The sequence below is a fragment of the Staurois parvus genome, unplaced genomic scaffold, assembly GCF_062004578.1.
Source record: "Staurois parvus isolate SC_StPar_1 unplaced genomic scaffold, SC_StPar_1.0 ptg000535l, whole genome shotgun sequence".
Lineage (NCBI taxonomy): Eukaryota > Metazoa > Chordata > Amphibia > Anura > Ranidae > Staurois > Staurois parvus.
Genome location: NW_028318331.1, coordinates 487370 through 508254, shown reverse-complemented (window position 1 = coordinate 508254; position 20885 = coordinate 487370). Strand labels below are relative to the sequence as shown.

Below are 20885 nucleotides of genomic sequence, written 5' to 3'. Positions count from 1 at the left end.
AGAATATAAACCAAAAATCCAGAAAAAACACGATACAAATGTTATAAATTAGGTTGCAGTTCAATGAGTAAAATAAGTATTTGATCCCCAAGCAAAACATGACTTCCTATTTAGTGGAGAGACCATTGTTGGCAAGCACAGAGGTAAGACATTTCTTGTAGTTGGTTACCAGGTTTGCACACATATCAGGAGGGATTTTGGTCCACTGTTCTTTACAGATCTTCTCTAAATCCTTAAGGATTCTTGGCAACTCAAAGTTTCAGATCCTTCCATAAATTTTATATAGGATAAAGGTCTGGAGACTGGCCAGGCCGCTCCATGACCTTAATGTGCTTCTTCTTGAGCCACTCCTTTGTTGCCTGTTTTGGGTCATTCTCATGCTGGAAGACCCACCCAAGACCCATCTTCAGTGTTCTGGCTAAGGGAACAAGGTTCTCATCCAAGATTTTACAATACATGGCCCCATCTATTGACCTTTCAATGCAGCAAAGTCAGCCTGTACCTTTAGCAAAGAAAAAGCCTCAGAGCATAATGTTTCCACCTCTGTGCTTGACTGTAGGGATGGTGTTCTTGGGGTCATAGTCAGCATTTTTGTTCCTCCAAACATGGCAAGTTGAGTTAATGCCAAAGAGCTCAATTTTGGTCTCATCTGACCAGAGCACTTTCTCCCAATCCTTCTCTGAATCATTTAAATGTTTATTCAGATGGGGTTGCACATGTGCCTTCTTGAGGGGGGCCTTGTGGGCACTGTAGAATTTCAATCCATGGCGGTGTATTGTGTAACCAATGGTTTGTTTGGAGACTGTGCTCCCAACTGCCTTGAGATCATTCACAAGCTCCTCCTGTGTAGTTCTGGGCTGCTCCCTCACTTTTCTTCTGATCATTCTTACCCCATGAGGTGAAATCTTGCATGGAGATCCAGACCAAGGGCAACTGATGATTATTTAGTATTTCTTCCATTTGCGAATAATCGTTCCAACAGTTGTCTCCTTCTCACCAAGCTTCTTGCCCATTCCAGCCTTGTGCAGGTCTACAATATTGTCCCTGACGTCCTTTGACAGCTCTCTGGTCTTGCCTAGGGTGATAGACAGATGTCTTTCATACAGATGAGTTGTCGTTAGGAGCACCTTCTTAAATTGACAGGACTAATAGGTGTAATGCATGAGCACACAGCCAGTTTGTACGAGCCAGAATTATTGTTGGTTGGTACAGGATCAAATACTTATTTTACTCACTGAACTGCAACTCTATTTATAAAATTTGTAAAATGTGTTTTTCCCCAGATTTTTGTTTGATATTCCGTCTCTATCATTTAAAATACACATGCTAAGAAATTATAGACCATTTTTTTGTAAATGGACAAACTTACAAAATCTGCAGGGGATCTAATAATTATTTTCCCCACTGTACAGCTTGCTTTTTATAATGACTTTTTGCTGTTTTTATTGCCACATATTTGTCCTTAGACCAGCTTCTGCCAGAAGGACAGCTATACACATGGTCTGAATGTCGGGCGGTTCCTGCTGAACCAGGCAATATATGGTGTACCCAGCCTAAGAGTTTTTGAGCATTTTGGCCACAGTTGGGTTGAATGGTAGCTACTTTATTGTGCATCCTAACTGAACTAAGAGCAACTAGTTGAATTTATTCATAACAGTTTTGTTGACACTGATCATGTGACCACATGATCCCTGGGCCCCACGTACCAGGATCCACATCCGCTTTCTCCACCGAACACAGCGATCCCAGAGCAGAGCAACCTAGAGGATGTACATGTACAGAGTTCTGCTTTGAATAAATGAACTACCTCTGAAGCCAATGGCTAAGGGCTCATTCATAAGTGCAGTGGGCACTGCTGCTCCTCTGAAAAGCAATCCAAGTGTGTTTGACAGGTGGTGAGCAGGTGATATGTTGCCTTCTCAACGTCTGATTTAAACCCATGATTGCCGTGCAGTGCACGTGATTTTGATAAGGTAGTACAGCCATTAGAGGTTTAACCACTTCAACACCGGGCAGTTTTACCCCCTTCCTGCCTAGGCCAATTTTCATGTTTCAGTGCTCTCACACTTTGAATGACAATTGCGTGGTCATGCAACACTGTACCCAAACTAATATTGTATCATTTTCTTCACACAACTAGAGCTTTATTTTGGTGGTATTTAATCACCGCTGGGGTTTTTATTTTTTGCTAAAATTAACAAAAAAAAAAAAAAGAGAAAAAAAAAAACACTTTTTTCTTTGTTTCTGTTATAAAAGTTTGCAAATAATTGTTCATAAATTTAGGCTAAGATGTATTCTGCTACATTTCTTTGGTGAAAATAACCCAAATCAGTATTTATTATTTAGTCTGTAGGAAAGTTAGAGTTCACAAACTATGGGATATATCTGAAAAATGATCAATCCTGAAGTACTGACAGCCAATCTAATTTCTTGAGGCCCAAACAATGTCAGAACAGTACAGATATTCCCAAAATGACCTCTTTTTGCAAAGTAGACAGTCCGACGTATTTCATAAGAGGCATGGCGAGTTTTTTTAAGTTGCAATTTTGGAAATTTTTTAGGTAAATGAAGAAATTAAAAACATTTTTCACAATTTTGCATACTGTCACCAGTGCAATACAGCCTCATCATATAACTGGTGTGGCAGGGATCAGTGACACTGACTGGTGACAGTATGAAAAAAATATATATATAATTTCTTTTTATTTTTTTATTACATTTCTTCTCTTTTATTTTTTAAGATTTGTTTTCATATTACACTATGACCAAAGTAGCACAATGTTACCATAGTAACATTGTACTACTTTGGGGAAGTGATCAGTGATGAAAGGAAGCCATCCATTGTATACAACTGTCATGTGACCTGCTGTGATTGGTCACAGCAGGTCACATGGTACTGGCAACTGGGTCAGTACACAGATCTGTCATCAGCTGTGTGCGAGGCACACGGCCGGTGACAGATCTCGCCACAGCGTGGCCCTTTGGGCATGCACAATGCACGTCCTGGATGGACGCCATATGGCAACTGGTTAAATAAGGTGTGAGAAGGCGGCATTGTGCCCAGTGATCTTTGACTTCTCCCTCGTTGTTCAGGTAGATTTCCACCTCTTTAGGGTTGCCTACCCCTGCCCTCGAGAATAAAACAGCGGTAGTTCCAATTAGTGGTGCACCGAACTGAAAATTCTGGTGCCAAAACCTATAAAATTCAGAATGCATGTGGCCGAAAACCAAAAGGTCGGTGTATGTGGGGGTGGGAAGGCTCCAATTTTGTTTTGTATTTTTTTCTACTTTAATGTATATATTTTTTTAACTTTATTTTATTGCTATCATATAGGGGACCAACAGTCCCCTATGTGATAACATAAAAGTGACAGGTCCTCTTTGTAGCGGGGAGGGGGTGGGGGGGTGCAGTGTGTGCAAGGAGGGGGCAGGAGAGGAGCAGTGTATACAGAAAGGCTTCCTCACTGGCTGTCACTATATGTCAGTGACAGTTTTTAAATGTAATTATCGGATTTTTTTTCTTCACTTTCCCCGGAGCTAAAGGAAACTAAGGGGCGGATTACTGGGTAATGTCACTGGGTGACCGCGCCCTTTGTTTCCTTTAGCCCTCCAAGAATGACAGCTCCTTCGCTGAGCTATTAAAGCCGGTAAATAAATGAAAAACAAACGCTGACTCCGTAGGCGCCCGACGTGTGCACTTATGTTTGTACGTGCATTTACGGGGGGGGGGGGGGGGGGCGCGCCTTAAATGTTTCTTTTTGGGGGGGGTGTACTTGGGTGTAACTCCCCCCCCCCCCCCCCCCCCCAAGGGACACAGTGGACATGATTTTTGGTGACAGATTCTTTTTAGTAAGACATGCAGGGTCTAAAAGATCCTGCATATCTCCTCTGGCCTCCATTAGATGTATTGCAATGCAAAACGCATTGCAATACATGTTTATCTGGTTATTCTAGCCAGGAAAGTGACAGCCATGATCCGGAAGTGACAACCGTATCCCGGAAGTGAAGTCATGAACGCACCGGAACATGGGGCTGTGGAAGTGATCGGCAGCAGCAGAGTCGCCTGACTGCTTCCACCTGGCAGGCAGGAGTCTACCTGTCAGATTTATGCACAATCCTGAGGGCTGCAGCCAGTGGATTGTATATAAAACCCCTAGCTGTCAGGTCCGTACAGCACAAGGACCTGGCAGCGAAGTGGGAATAACACACCTCAGTTGGAAAAATTATTCAAGCTCTCTTTGATCTGGAGAAAAAGGCCTTGCCTTAGCCCTTGGTAAATTTCTTAGAAAGCTTTTTCAATTCCTGGAATGTAGACAGGACAGAGGAGCCAGCAGAAGCCTGTAAGCAGATTACCAGCTGATCTAATTAGTGCACACATCCTGCACTGACCTCATTAGTACACACCCTTCACCCATCAACTATTTTTCACTGCATCCCTGGGATCTCTCCACATGCATTTGCCTGGCTACCCCAGCGTCCCTTCAGACGAGCTCAGGCCGCATGCAGCCCATGGGACACCCCTAATGTAACGCAAGGGCCTGCTTGATTGGATATGGTGTGATTGGATAGGTGCTGTGTCCTCCTATTATATAGTTTTGGCAATTCTAAAGGTGATTGTACAATTAGATTGTATAGTGTATGGCCACATTTATACAGCTAAAATTAACTAGTTGCGCTTACAGTGTCAATTATTATGGGCACACTAAACACAGAAACAAGCACACATTTTGCCACATGAAAAAGGGGTGACAAATGCAGGAAAAAATGCGCAGTAAACAATGTGCAACTCGCATCAAGCCAAAATGTACCATGAGCTACTTTGCCACGTGTAGTGCAGCCCACTGAAATCAACGGGCTGCCCTATGTGTCTCACTTGTAAAACTAGCCAAAAAAAACATGCACTCCCTCTACTGTCGGTGTGACTGTGGCCTGAAACTGAATATGGTGCGTTTACACAGAACAAAAAGGCTCCATTCACATCTGTGTGTCTGAACGCATGGCAAACTGCACAGAAAATGCATGCTTTGCCAAGCATTTCAGGAACACGCTGCTAATGTGCATTGTTGGTGTGCCTTTTAATATGTAATGACAACACAAAGAGCGGCAAAAGCACCAAAAACTTCAGTAACGCACCACTCCACAAAAAAAAGTTCTGGAGCTTTTCTTGCAAAACAAATGCATGAGGGAAGGTGAGTCTTCACTACATGGCCTGACAACTGAGTGTCTCCGTCCACTCCCTATGTACTTGTATAAAAATGGCCATACATTATGAAATCTGATCGTTCAATCTCTGTAATTTCCTTTAGACTTACCAGAAATATGGAATAGGAGGACACACCCGAACAAAATACTCAATCTGTATCCAATCAGATAGGCACTTGCACTACATAGCTGATGGATGGAAGGTAGTATTGTAATGAAGGAGGTCCAGAGTGGTGAACACACCCTATCACACCTTCTGTGATGCAACAAGGAAGTGAAGGCTTCTGGGAAGTGGCCTACAGGAAGTGAATGCTGAGAGACCATTTACAGGAAATTATGCAATCTGAGATTCTGTTCAAAATTTCACAGAAACTTTCAAAAAATTAAACGTCCTTTGGATTGGGTAAGTGAGAAAAAAGCACACTGGGATGGCTGGACCAGAAATAGCACTGGAAAACGCTTCTATTTATTATGAAAAGTGAAATTCTGCCTGAAAAGGTGAACTTATCCTTTAAGGGCCAGCTTACACCATATGCAGCGCTTTCTGCGTCAAAAACACATGAAAAGTATGTCACGTGTGCCAATGGCATACTTCACACTAGTGCAGTCAGTTCCAGTGCATTTCAGTTCCAGGAGAAAAAAAAAAAAGTACAACATGCTGCATTTTTCCTGCACAGAACTGTACTGGAACGCATTAAAAAAGAATTAAAAAAATGATCTGAACCCACATGCACATCTGGACAAATGAAGCACAGAAGGCTGTATCTGGACAATGACAAGCTCCATCAATAATGGATGGACCCAATAATGCCTTCTGTTGCAGGCATGCAGTCTCAGCATTGCAATGGCCATAAATAAGCCTGCTAGATATCTTCTCTACACAACACGCAAAGGACACTTCCAAGGGATAAACAGGAAGTGGTGTGACAGAAAAAGTGCCAGAAGCATTGCCTTGATGAAAAACGGGATTCACCGTAAACTACCTTTCTCTGCGTTCACTAATGGACACAGCATCATCTTCTTTATCCATGACCAAACAGGATTGTATAGCCCCACCTACAGGAGTAGGACACTGGGCAGAAAAACAAAAAAACAAAAAAAAAACTTCGGCACCTCCTATAGGCAGACCTCCCTGGGCATAAATCTGGGATCGTTTGGACAGTGCCCGTTTGCTGCTGGGTGCTGTGTGGGTTAGACAGCCACCTCGTGGCTAGTTTCCCCATTTTCCTGGAGCCACACAGGAAAAGTCACCCAGAAGCATTGTCTTGATGAAAATAAAAAAAGATTTTGCAATTGAAATGACCCAAAAAAGGGGAAAAAAAAAAAAAAAAAAGCATTCAGAATGCATTCGGAGGACATTTTTGCGCTTAAAGTGCAACAACTCAAAAGGCCATACATATTTCAAACTGTACACCCCTTTTACTGCCAAAGATGTGAAGAATTAAATGGTGGTAGTTCCAATTTTTGTGTGGGCTTGTGAAACTGCAACAAATTTTGGTACCCTATATTTTCCATAGACCGTGATTTAAAAGCCCCATCATTTTAGAGTTCATTGTGAATAAAGGTCCTAAAATATGCAGCATACGTAGTGTAATCAAGGTTTTCATACATATGCACCCCCAATGCTTGCGGTTACTTTCCTATGTGTGTACGTTGGGGGTTTAAGTGTGGTTAGTATTTTTTTCTCCACTAAACTTTGTATCAAAGCCTGAAAAGCCTGTGATACAAATTGTTGGTGACCTCTTCTCTAACTCAGGCATCAGGGGGTCTTGATCCACTGGACATCCAACTTGTAAGATTTACACACATTGCTGACTGCTGTTGCACCTGGGAGCGTGTCTGAGAGACAGGGCCCTCCACCCCCCGCTGCTACCCACATATACCAGTGGCAGCAAAAAGGTTAAAGTTCAATATCTGACTCTGTGGATCACAAAATACAGGCAATGCACCATAACAAGGTGAGGTAAATCTCAAAGATTAGATCTCAAATCACACAAATCTCAAATACTCACAATTTTCAGTTTCGCCATCACCTTGTGATCCCTCCACCACATCCCCTTTCTTTTCTTCAAATGAGGCCAGGTCATTCTGCAGCGTCTGGTCAACAGCAGCCCTGGTTAGGCTGGCAATAAGCCACGAGGGACCACCTCTGTATAAGAACAGAAAATAAACACAATATCAATAAAACTGAAAATGTCACAAAGCATTCGTTTTTAATCGAACAACCTATAACATAATAAAAAGGCAGACCAAATACAGTGTATAGAAAAGAATCACCCCCTTTAAAATAATCACGTTTTGTTGCTTTGCAGCCTGAAATTAAGACAGGCACAGTTTTTGCTTTTTCTAGCTGTATTTACTTAGTGCAACTTATAGCATCCAAATGAAAGATAGAACACCAACATGTCAGGAAAAAACAAAAAAACAAAAAACAGAATCACTGAATTGGAAAAAACACATTTTGCTTTAATTACAGCCTTAGTCAGTTGGGAGAAGTCTACTAACTTCATCTAGACTTTGCAATACTCGCCCATACTTCTTTGCAGAACTGCTCAAGTTCAGTTAAATTTGGTGGTGACAGTTTGTGGATTGCAGTCTTCAAGTCATTCCACAGATTTTCAGTGGGGTTTATGAATGGGCTCTGACTAGGACTACAAGGACATTCACCTTTTTCTCCTTCAACCACTGTGTGGTCACTTCGCTGTGCTTTGGGTCACTGTCATGTTGGAAGGTAAACCTTCTTCCCATTGACAACTTTCTACCAGAAGGCAGCAGATTTTCTTCAAGAATTTGACAGTATTTTGCCCCATCCATTTTTCCTTCTATTGTGACAAGAACCCATAAGAGGAGATTACCACCTCCATGCTGTACTGTAGGGATGGTGTTATTTAAATGGTGAGCTATACTGGATTTCTGCCAGACATATCATTTAGTGTGGAGGCCAAATAATTCAATTTCAGTCTCAGCTGACACCTTTTTCCATGTGGTCTTTCTTGAGGAGTGACTGTAGGTAGCCTTTCTTGAGTGGCTTTTTTCCTTGCAACCCTCCCATACAAGCCACATTTGTGGAGAATTTGTGCTATTGTTGTAACATGCACACAATAACCACTCTGTCATAAATTCCTGCAACTGCTTCAGATTTGCAGTAGGCCTCTTAATAGTCTCTCTGACCAGCTTCCTCCTGGCTTTCATCCAGTTGGGAGCGACATCCTGATTCACAGAGACTGTGTTGTACCAAATATCTTCCACTTCTTAATAATAGACTTCACTCTGCTTCTAGGCATTGATAAAGCCTTTGAAATTGTTCTGTATCCATCGCCCGATTTGTGCCCGTCTACTTCATCCCGGATATCTTTTGACAGTGCCTTGCCACCCATAGTTGATTGTTTGCTTCAGTTGCACGACCAGGGACTAAAATGCTTCAGGAAAGCTTTTTTATGCTGAGCTAATGAAAATGACCACAGCTGATAGTCAAATAGCTTTGTGTGCCATTGAGAAGGTGATTAGCTACACCCAATTGAGTCATTTTTTAGGAGGGGGGGTGATCCTTTTTCCAACTCAGTAATTCTGTTTTTTAATTTTTTTTTCTGACATGACAGTGTTCTAGCTTTCACTTGGATGTTATAATTTGCACTGTGTAAACACAGCTAGATAATGTTCCCATTTCAGGCTGCAAAGGAAAAAAATGTGATTATTTTAAAGTGTGGTGGGGGGGCAATTCTTTTCTATACCCACTGTAACTTACACTTCAGTGGTTTAATCTGCAATAAATTTGGCCACCTACAGTAATGGGAAACAGATGCCAAAAAGCTAAATCTAGTGGTGAAAAAAAGAAGTGATGCAAGATGTACTCGTTCAGACCAATATACCTGTCACACAGTTGCATGTTTTACCCTTACCTGATGTCTGATATCCTGAAATGTTAGCTTAAAAAATTTTGTTCTCCAGTACATAAAAAAATAATTCAATTGGCCTTGGGTGGACTGAAGCTGATGCTTTGTATTTTCTTATAGAACAATGGTATTTAGAAAAAGTATGCATAGTATGACTTGGAAATACAGTCATAAGATTTCTGTCCGTGTCACTTAATTACAACAGATGAGTAAAGATTTTACTGGTAGACATATCAATCAGGATCCATAAGTGAAAATGGTCATTCATTCTCGATCATATTCTAAAGGCTTCACGCCAGGAAATGCCATTGGCGGAAGGAAGTCTGGGAGGAAATGTTGTCATAGCAGGAAGTATGCTGAGACAGATGCAATTGTAATACAGAGGAAACATATCAGGAACAAACTAGGTAGCCAAGATAATCACCACAGTATGTGAAAAGGAAGATCCTGCAAATTGCAATATCCACTGATAAAAATCACAGGCTAAATACAGATGACAACAATAAAAAGTGCTAAACTGAAAAGTGTAAAGCAAAGTGTTGTCTTAAAAAGATAAGTTCACTTTCCCCCCAAAAAATAAAATAAATGTATATATATTTATATAAATATTATACAAGATTTATATAGCGCCAACAGTTTGCTCTGCGCTTTACAATATAACAGGAGACAATACAGTTCAATACAAGAGGGTTGGAGCTTACAATCTAAGAGTATGAAAATGTGCGTGTGTATGTATGTATGTATGTATATATGTATATATATATATATATATATATATATATATATATATATATATATATATTTTTTTTTTTTTTTTGGCAGGTAAAAAAATATGCATTGTTTTTTTGTTTTGTTAGGGACCTGTAAAGCATTGCACCCACAATCAGCAAATCATGGGCGTAATGCTACGGTCCTGTAGACTGTATCTGTCTACTACCCTTACCTCCAATAGGGGCAGGCAGTTACACTCTGGCAGGAAGCTCAATGAACTACCTACAGCGATCAACAGCGCACTGGTAGTTCATTGAGAAATACAAGCAGAAAACTGCAAAGGCTGTCAGGACTTGTAGTTTTCCCATTCACAAAACACTAATGATGCAGCCAGCAGGAGAGGTGAGGGGAGTCTAAGGAAAACTGTACCAAAATGTACAACTGCCCTTTAAAGATTACCTGAGAACTGCAATTGGATTACTGTATTAGGATTACATTTAAAAAAGTAAATAAATCAAATAAAATGAGTTGCCGATACATGCACTGGGAAAAATAAAGGAAAAGAGATGATACACTTGATTCCAGGGCACGAAGCATCACTCAAACAACTTCCTGTGAGCTCAAGGTATCAGGGCTGTTATGTGTCCTTCAAATATAAACTTAAAGCAAAGTAAAGGCTAAAATAATCTATTGGCATACTCAGCATTTTCAAATTAACCTGAATATTTTTTATGACTTCTGCACTTCCCTATTAGTGCTTGTTATATTATACACCAAGAAGCAAAACCCACAAACAAGGTGGTGTCCAAGCTAAGCAGATTTCTTCGTTTAAAAAGAGACTAAATATTGCTGTCGTTACACAAGGAGAAAACAACTGGTATTAGGCAAAGTGCATTTGTGGTATGATAGGTATGAAGGTTGGGCCTGCTGAGACATCTGACTGCTCACTCACAGTTACTTATTTCTTCCTAGCTAACTTGCATCACTCACTGATTTACTACTTAGTACTACTGTCTGAGGATCTGTACATTTTATTCTCTTTAAAGCAACATTATGTTTGCACGTAATACTTAAAATAAGGCATCTTGCAAACAGAATTAAAAATCACCACTTTTTTGCTGATCTGAACACGATTGCACTGTTGTCCTTGGAACAATGCACACAGCTGTGTAATCAGTAATACAGTGATAAGTACAGAGACTTAGAAGAAAAAAAAAAAAACATACATTTGCGTGCAGCAATTTAGGCGCACATGCATGCAAATATTGCAACACTGGCAACTAGAAAAGGAAGAATTTTATGTATGTATATGCAAAAGCACATTTACGTGCTTATATTCAAGGTCTTTACAGAACATTTTACTCAGGACCTGCCAACAAGTATAAACATCATTAAAATATTATGTCTTTGTGCAAGAGGCCTAATAGTATTTGATCTATAGGTGAAAAAAATTTACAAAGGACTGGGAATTGGCATTTTCGTTCATAGAAAGAAAGAAAAAAAAAAAAGAAAAAAGTCATCACTATCACAAATTACAGAACTGACTACTTAAAGTGACTGTAAAGTTTCTTTTTAAAAAAAAAAAAAAACAAAGATTTATATTTACTTGATCTGTGCAATGGTAGTGCACAGAGCTGTCCTGAAACTCCTCTTCTGGGGTCTCCCCTGCCAGTGGTCTTGGCTCCTCTTCTTTAACTACCCAGATAGCAAGCCACTTATGGGGGCAGACGTGCGCTTGCTGCTGAGCCAAGCTGTGTGTGTGTCCATAGACACACAACCTGGCTCAGCCCTGCCCCCTGTTCTATGCTCATTGGATTTGACTGAAATCAGCAAGACCCAATGGCTCCCACTGTTCTTGGCAGTCTTTGAGACCAGAAAGAGGGAGAGAAGACCAGCAGCTGGGCATAGCGCTGGATAGATACAGGAGATAGGCAAGTGTTAGGGAGGAAGAGAGGGGACACACAGTGGAAGGTAACCTTAAAGTACAGAATGCATTAAAGGTTTAACAAAAAAACACACAACCCTACACCTTTAGAGACTTTAGAACCACCTTAAGGATCCAGGGGATTGTCACCATCAGCAGCCAACAGGCAGTGCCCACATCACCAAGAAGAGACATGGATACTGCAAGAAGGATCCTCCCAAATAGCAAAGAAAGAACTGGAACCTGCCAAGGAACAAGGCCATCATTTCAGGCAAGTATTTCTTTGTAAAGCCTGGAGATCAACTTTAACAACGTATGACACTGTTGGTGGGGGTTATCTTTTTCAGGTGAATTTTCACTGCAAGAATTTTGACAATGCTTTCTGCATTATAATGATTCATACTTCTCTCTAGTCTGAGGAAACTGCAGTTTGTTCACCTTGTCCTTTCTCAAAGTGTTTTTTTTTTTTTTTTGTAGTGTGCCTTTACTGTAATCACTGGATCAAGCTCAGTTTGTAATGAGATGCAGTGTCTGAATTCTCTTAGAGGAGGACAAATCTTGGAGTTCATTCACATTAGCCCAGTTGGGCAGCCAATTCAAATAATAAGCTGCCCAAAGCACTATTATAGACCAGAAATGAAGCATTATGAATTTTTGACAGTGCATTGTATTGTACAATAATGCATCACTGCGCTCCACTGTAAAGTAGGTGCAGTGAGGTGCCATTCAAAATGAACGTTACCCCACCACAATGGTGTGAAGGGCCCTTAGGAATTATCAAAAAAAAAAAATCATCTCTATTGCAGGGATGACTGAAATGTGAAATTCAGGAAAATCAGTGGACCTATCAAACTAGTAGAAAATATGACTGCTGAGAGCATGGTTTAGGTCAGTGATGGGCAGAAGCCCCCAGGCTGCCATATTGGAAAGTTACTTTTTAATAAAATCTTCTGAGATAAATATTTAGTTTTTTGGTTTGTTTTCCCTTGATGAATTGCTATTCATTTTGATATAACTTGAATAAAATGTATTGTATTGCAGTTTGCTGGCAAATGAGTCCTGCATGTTGCATTTTACAGTTCCAAAAACTTCTTTAAACCTGCAGCAATTTTGCAGGACTCTGCGTTCATAAAAATGTGAAGCCAAGCATGTGATGGGGGCATTAAAACATTCTGGTGACAACAAATACAAAAGGCACAAAAATTCAAGTTGATCTAACGCAAACCTGCATGTTTATACAATGATCCTTCAAAAGGAAAGATCATTGTCAGCCACCATCTAAAGTCTGTAGGCACCTTTAGTCCTGGCTGTCTGCAGCTGCCAGTTCTTTACACATTCAAAAAGGGAAAGCTGTACAACACTGATGCCTCTTAGGGTATAGCTCCCCCACTATGTATCCCGGGCTCTGCTTGGCCATCTCTGGCCCGGGACCAGCACAGCGGGTGCTGCAAGGTAGAGGGCAGGGAAGAGAGTGCACACACATCCACTCTCCTCCCCATCTCGTCCCTGACCCAGAAGCAACATGTATGATGTCACTTCCTGGTCCCCGTTGACAGTTTCCCCAGCCAGCATGGCTAGGAAACAATGTAATGCAGTGTGATCGGCATTACATTCAGCGGAGGACAGGGGAGACACGCAGGGTCTTTTAGACCCTGCATGTCTCATTAACCACTTCCCATCTGGCCCATGTACATAAACAGCCAGATAGGAGCGCTGCCAGAGCAGGTGAACGTTTCTAAACGCCCCCCCCTGCATGCAGTGCCTGTGCGCGCTCCCTGGGAGTGAGCCACTGCGGACGGCACCCAGGGGAACAACGATTGCTGTACGGGACCTCTGTGTGAAGACCCGATTCACGTGATCACTGATTGGTCAATAGCTTCAATAAATGCACATCTCCCCCGTACCTTTACCTGACATACAAGCCCATATCATCAATGATTGTGGACATTTGCATGTTTTCTTCAGGAAATAGTCTATTTCATTGGAATGGCACCAAACAAAAGTTCCAGCATCATCACCCTACCCAATACAGATTTGTGATTTATCACTTTCATCCAGTCAGCCACAGTCCATGATTGCTTTTCTTTAACTAATGATGGTTTTCGGTTGGATTTTCTGTATTTAAATCCCATTTCCTTTAGGCGATGTCTTACAGTTTGGTAACAGACACTGACTCCAGTTTCTGCTCATTTGTTTTCGGTTTTCAAGGCATATTGCTTTAAGTTTTCTATCTTGACGCTTTGATGTCTTCCTTGGTCTAGGAGTATGCTTCCCTTTTATAACCTTCCCATTTGATTTGTACTTGGTTCAGATTTTAGACACAGGTGATTGGGAACAACAAACATCTTTTGCAATATTCCGTGATGATTTACCTTCTTGAAGAGGTTTTCTAATCCTCTCTTTTGTTTCCACTGACATCTCTCGTGTTGGAGCCATGATTCATGTCAATCAGCTCACCAAGGAGTGTAAGCACTCATTTTTAACTGCAGACTAATTAGCAAATGTAATCTGATGCAGATGTTTGCTTTAGAACTGCAAAGTACAGTAATACCTCAGTTTACTAAGTTAATTCGCTCTGCAGGACTTTTCGTATAGTGAAAAATTCGTAAACCGAAATGCCGTTTCCCATAGGAATGCATTAAAAACCAATGAATCCGTTCCGAAGGTCAGAAAAAAAGTAAACGCTACTAAAATACCGCATGAGTTATTTTACTAAGTCATGAGGTATTTTAGTAGTGACAGCCATATGTTAATGTCTCCGCTGTAAGCGGCGTTCCCCACTGACAGCTGAATGTAAAATAACTGCCGGCAATTAAAAAAATAAAAAAATGGCGTGGGGTCCCCCCTCCCATCCATACCAATCCCTTCGAGTCTGGTATGGATTTTGAGGGGAACTCCCATGCCAAAAGTAAAAAAAAAAAAAAATGGCGTGGGGGTCCCCCCAAACTCCATACCACGCCCTTATCTGAGCATGCACGAAGAACGAGCAAGCACTCCCCCCCTCCTGGACCATACCAGGCCACATGCCCTCAACATGGGGGGGGTGCTTTGGCGCACGGAGGGCTCCACCATGTTGATGGGGACAAGGGCCTCTTCCCCACAACCCTGGCCTGTGGCTGTGGGGGTCTGCAGTTGGGGGAATGTCTCCCAACAGTGATTGAAGTTGGACACTGCGGGAGACATTCTTTTAGTTTTTTCTTTTAATAAAGGACTTGTCAAAGACCATGTCCTGTCTTTTTTCACACTACACTTTGTTTTTATGTGAATGAGTAGGAGTACCTTTTTCAAGGGGGCTTCCAGATTCCGATAAGCCCCCCCACCCGCAGACCTCCACAACCACCGGCCAGGATTGTGGGGAAGAGGCCCTTGTCCCCACCTACATAGGGACAAGGTGCTTTGGGGTGGGGGGAGCCCCCCCTGCTACAAAGCACCCCCCCATGTGGAGGGGATGTGGCCTGGTATGGTTCAGAAGGGGGTGTGCTCACTCGCCCCCCCCCCCCCTTTCCTGACCTGCCAGGCTGCATGCTCAGATAAGGGTCTGGTATGGATTTTGGGGGGGGGGGACCCCCATGCCATTTTTTTTTTCATTTTGGCATGGGAGTTCCCCTCAAAATCCATAGCAGACCCGAAGGGCTTGGTATGGATGGGAGGGGGGATCCCACGGTGTTTTATTTATTATGGTGCCGGTTTTTAAATGTAATTAATCGCTTTTTTTTCCTTCACTACAGCTCAGACATTCAGCTGTCACAACCTCCCCTAGCTAAAAGAAAGAACGTTTTCTTTTAGTTTATTTCCCAGAGTTAAGAGAAACAATGTTTCCTTTTAGTTTCTTAAAAGAAACAAAGTATCTATTAACTCCGGGGAAAGGGAAAACTAATTTTGTGAGCTATAGTGAAGAAAATAAAAAAACTGGCAATTGCATTTAAAAATCGGCACCAACATACACTTCGTATTGCGAAAAAAATTTGTAAACAGAGGCATTTTTTTCAATGGATTTTCATTCGTAAACCGAAAATTATGTTAACTGAGGTATTACTGTATATGGTGATTCCATATTTTTTTCCTCTGCTTGATCTGCAGAAAAAGTTGCAATTGACTACAGTTTTCTTTCTTTTTTTATTTATAAGTGTTTATTAAAGCCAGAAGGTTGGAATGTTAAATGAAAATAGTTTTGAGGCATGTCTGATTATTTTTCTATACAATTAAACAACTGAATATTTTCTACACAATGAAACAAACATTTTCCAAGAGTGGTTATTCCATACTTTTTGATGGGGTTGTATGTGCATTATTTTCTTTAACCACTAGCCTACTGGGCACTTATACCCCCTTCCTGCCCAGGCCAACTTCCAGCGCTGTCACACTTTGAATGACAATTGCACGGTCATGCAACACTGTACCCATATGAAAATGTTATCATTTTTTTTTAAACAGATAGCGCTTTATTTTGATGGTATTTAATCCCCTCTGGGGTTTTTATTTTTTCGTAAACCAAAACCACTGAAATTTTGGAAAAAAAAAAAAACGTTTTAGTTTTTGTTATAAAATTTTGTAAATAAGTGATTTTTCTCCTTCACTGATGTGCGCTAATGAAGCTGCAGTGATGGGCACTGATAGGTGGCACTGATGGGCATTGACAGGCATCACTGGCACTGATAGGCGGCACTGACTAGCACTGATGGATGACACTGAAAGGCAGCTCAGATGGGCACTGATATGTGGCATTGATGTGCACTGGTAGGCACTGATATGTGGCACTGATGGACACTGACAGGTGGCACTGCTGGGGCTACACTGATCATCAGTGCCCTGATGATCAGTGTACATGTCCCCTCTGCGGAATGCCGATTACCAGCTCTCCTCTCGAGCTATCAATGTGACAGCTTGTAAGGAGAAAAATGCCAATAACTGCCATTTCCCTGTTTACATATGATCAGCGGTGATTGGACACAGCTGATCACATGACCGAGCCGACATCTTCGGCTCTTTCCGTGGATCGGTGAACCGCTGTGTCCGAGGGACACAGCGCACCGCCGATCACCGTGCGCTCCCTGAGCCGCACATGCAGAAAGAGAGTACCACCTTGCACCCGTCATTGGACTATATGGCGGGCGGGAGGTGGTTAAAAGCTTATTGTTTGTTCTAGATGTTTTTATTTGCATCCACTAAGTTCACCTTTCCACAAATAATAAATGCACTATTTTTTTTGCAGGTAAAAAAAATATGCGTTTATTATTTTTTGTGTTAGGAGCCTGTAAACCATTGCACCAGCGATCAGCAAGTCGCTGGTGCCGAGCAGGTCTCCTGCAGATCTGTCAGTATATATGGCTAGTCGTACATACCATACGGGCAAGCCGATACTTGCTGACAGGAAGACTAAGTGCCGGTTCACATATATGCGGATATATGAACCACATCCAATCTGCATGACATGTGAAATAACATTGCGCCCTATGGTGCCTGTTCACATATGTCCGGTGCAATGGCAGTGTGGATTGAAAAAAGAGTCCTGTTCAATTTCTGAGCAGTGCAGTCTGGTTCAGGTGCAGATTACAGGCTATTAACTTCTATGGGAACTGTTTTAAACTGCATATGTATGAACAGGATAACATCCTGACCTGAACTGCTGCGTCAATTAGCTATGAAACCTGAGCTTCAATCTACACCGCACATGTGTGAATCAGCTCTCAGTGAGCTACCACAGTGCTCAAAGCGCCACGGTAGTTCATTGAGGACTACAAGCCGACAGCCGCTGAGGTTGTTGGTACTTCTAGTCCATTCACAGAACACTATGAATGAATGACGTGGCCATGTGGGCAGATCCCCGCTGTTTTTGAAAACCGACAGCTAGTACAAAGAACTTCTTCCCGTACTTCTGTCACAGGAAGGGAAGCGGGTGTCAGCTGCAGGATCGGGAACATGTTACATGTTCCACCCTAAAAACAGGTGAACATGTAACATGTTCCCAAAGGTGAACTCCTTTAACCACTTGCCTACCAGGCACTTTTACCCTCTTCCTGCCCAGGCCAATTTTCATCACTGTCGTACTTTGGATGACAATTGCACGGTCGCGCAACACTGTACCCATATGAAAATTTGGGTCATTTTGTTCATACAAATAGAGCTTTCTTTTGGTGGTATTTAATCACCGAAAAATTTTGAAAAAACAAAAGTTTCTTAGTTTATATTGCAACATTTTGCAAACAGGTTATGTTTCGCCTTCGCTGAGGTGCATTGATGAGGCTGCACTGATAGGCAGCGTTGGTGGGCACTGATAGGTGGCACTGACTGGCAATACTGATAGGTGGCACTGTCGGGGCTGCCCTGATTATCACTGTAGATGTCTCCTTTCACATTTGCCAGTTATCGGCAGTACTTTCCTCATGCTGTGACAGTGAGAAGAGTACTGCTAAACAGCAAGTATGTTTACATCATAATCAGTTGTAATTGGACCCAGTTGATCACATGGTAAAGGGCCTTTTATGTGTCATGTGATCAGCTGTGTCCTTAAGACACAGTGATCACAGAGAGCACCAGGTGTGCACCGCAGTGGGCATGGTTCTGGGAGGATGTCATATGACCATAACATGACAACTGTGCTGCAGGCGTCATTCAGCTACAGCGCGGTCAGCACATGGTTAAAGCGTATCTATGGTCAGAATGTGGAATCAGTTTCCACATTGTATTTCAAGCCCCATCCTAATAATTTGAAGAATCTTGAAGTGTGTAAACTTATTTTGTGAAGATCCCCCCACATTTTTTTTTCCTTGAATATTCTGACACATATTCCCTATGCCCTATGAGCAGAGCCTGCTGTGTCACACGTTTCAGCCGGTTTTAGCACTGCTCTCAGCAGCGTCTGGCATTTTTTTTTCCGCCTCTAAATGCCCATGCATGTAATGCCGGCCATAGACGGTTCGAAAATCGATTGGAAAAAAAAAAAAAAAAAAAAAAAAAAAAAAAATCGGCTGATTTTCGCACTGTTAGTGGGTTAATTGGTCTGCCGTTTTATCGTATTATCGGTCATGTTGGAAAATTTTAGGCCGATTTGGACGATCGGTCGATTTTCCCGGCAATGATGGCAAAAATCGGCCGATCGTTTAAAACGATAAAAAAAATAAAATAAAAAAAAAAAAATCGGTGTATGAGCAGTGACCTGCAAGGTACAGAAGTTATGGGGTGAACTTTATGATTTAGTTGGCCAATTTTTTTTTTACTCGGTGGTAACGTCGGCTGAATGAACGACCGATTTTTTGTTTATCGTTCAAAAAAAATCAGCCGATGTTCAACCCGTCTATGGTCTGCATTAGCCTATGTGTCCATGCATGCTTAGAGGCAGAAAACACTGCCAGTGCATCTAGGAGCAGCAGTATTTTTGTGCACAAAAAAAAAAATGCTTGACACATGTAAATGCATGTTAACGCTGGGCATGTATAGTGCTTGAGCATTAATTCACTTCAATAACCAGAATACATTATCCTGGCCAACAAAATAAATGAACACCCAAGCACTTGACACAATTACATGCGTCAAGCGGTTTATTTTCTGCCGCTGTCAGGAAGAGGGTTGGCTAAGTGTCCAGTGAAGACTTCCTCAGGGCTGGGTCACACTATGGAAACGCAGATGCGTTCCGGATGCATTTCTGACGCATTCCAGTGTGTTTTTTATGCATTTCAGTTCATTTTTTCTCAACTCTTCCTTCAGTTTTGGGTCGGTTCACACTATAGAAACAGTCCAGATGCACTCCAGATACATTTCTGCATGTGCATTTTTGATGCTTTCCTGTTCATGTTTTCCCCCTCTTCTTTAATTTAAATAGAGACATGTGCGTTCCAGTGCGTTTTACCGTGTTCCAATACAGTTCTGGCCAAGAAAAATGCAGCCTGTTTTTTTTTCCTGCAACCAGAACGCACTGGAACTGCAAGCACTGATGTGAACTATGTGCATTCTTTATGCATTCCGGTCCATTTTTTATGCATTTTACCACATTCTGGTACAGTTCTGTACAGAAAAATGCAGCATGTTCTACTTTTATTCTGCAACCGGAGCGCACTGGAACTGCAAGCACTGATGTGAACTATGACACTGATAGCCCTATAACCTACTTTCTGTGCATTTTGGAAGCAGACAAAAGCAACTGAAACACATGTAGTGTGAACTGGCCCTTAAATAGGGACATGTGCATTCCACTGCGTTTTACCATGTTCCAATACAGTTCTGTGCAGAAAAAAATGCAGCATTTTCTACTTTGTTTTCTGCAACCAGAACGCACTGGAACTGCAAGCACTGATGTGAACTATGACACCGACAGCCATATAACCTACTTTCTGTGCATTTTGGATGCAGAAAAAAAGCAACTGAAACACATGTAGTGTGAACTAGCCCTTAAATAGGGACATGTGCATTCATGATGCATTTTGGTGCATTCCGGTGCGTTTCTGATGCATTTTACCACGTCCCGATACAGTTCTGTGCAGAAAGAATGCAGCCTGTTCTACTTTTTTTCTGCAAGCAGATGTGAACTATGACATTGACAACCATATAACCTACTTTCTGTGCATTTTGGATGCAGAGAAGAAAGCAACTGAAACGCATGTAGTGTGAACTGGCCCTCAGAGTCTCAGTGTTCTGCTGGAACAACACAGCCCATACAACTCCTGTGTCTGCAGCAAAGCCAGTTCCCTCTTGGCACCCAATAAGGTATTATACACAGCATGCACCTTCACCCCAGCTCACCCCCACACAGCTCTCCGTGCACCAGCCTCACCTTCCTCCCACCAGCCGCAGCACTGCCTCGCACAGCTCGCCCTCCGCCTCCTCACGGCTCAGCTTCCGGTTCTGTGGCCTCGGGTGTCCCTCCGGAGCAGCCAGGTCCCGCAACACAGCCGCCAGCAGCTCCCTCCCCGCCGCCTCCTGCTCCGCCGCCATACCTAGAGCTGAGTGTGCGGAAACCCGGAAGTGGCGCGGGGCTGCACGTGTATTAGGACCGGGCGCGGAGAGAGGAGGGGGGTCAGGGAGGGGCCGCACAACTCATACCGGTTGGCTGGACTCTGTGTGCCGGTACATGGCTCTGGATAACACCCGGACGACACACATCACATCCTACAGAGAATTGTTCACTTTTGTCCTAGCCGCCTCTAAAATTCGCTGCTGTA

The 20885-nt window shown here is 42.3% G+C and overlaps 1 protein-coding gene across 1 annotated transcript in view; it reads right to left on the bottom strand.

Annotated features, from left to right (window-relative positions):
* Nucleotides 1-20681, bottom strand: part of PPM1F (protein phosphatase, Mg2+/Mn2+ dependent 1F) — a 51090-nt gene extending 30409 nt beyond the window's left edge. Inside the window, exons 1-2 of the mRNA XM_089690600.1 lie at nt 20498-20681; nt 7215-7351 (exon numbers count right to left, since the gene is read on the bottom strand). Of these exons, the coding sequence (XP_089546726.1) occupies nt 7215-7351; nt 20498-20658 (298 nt within the window). The 5' untranslated portion in view covers nt 20659-20681. The remainder of the gene's footprint in view (nt 1-7214; nt 7352-20497) is intronic.
* Nucleotides 20682-20885: the final 204 nt, after the last annotated feature.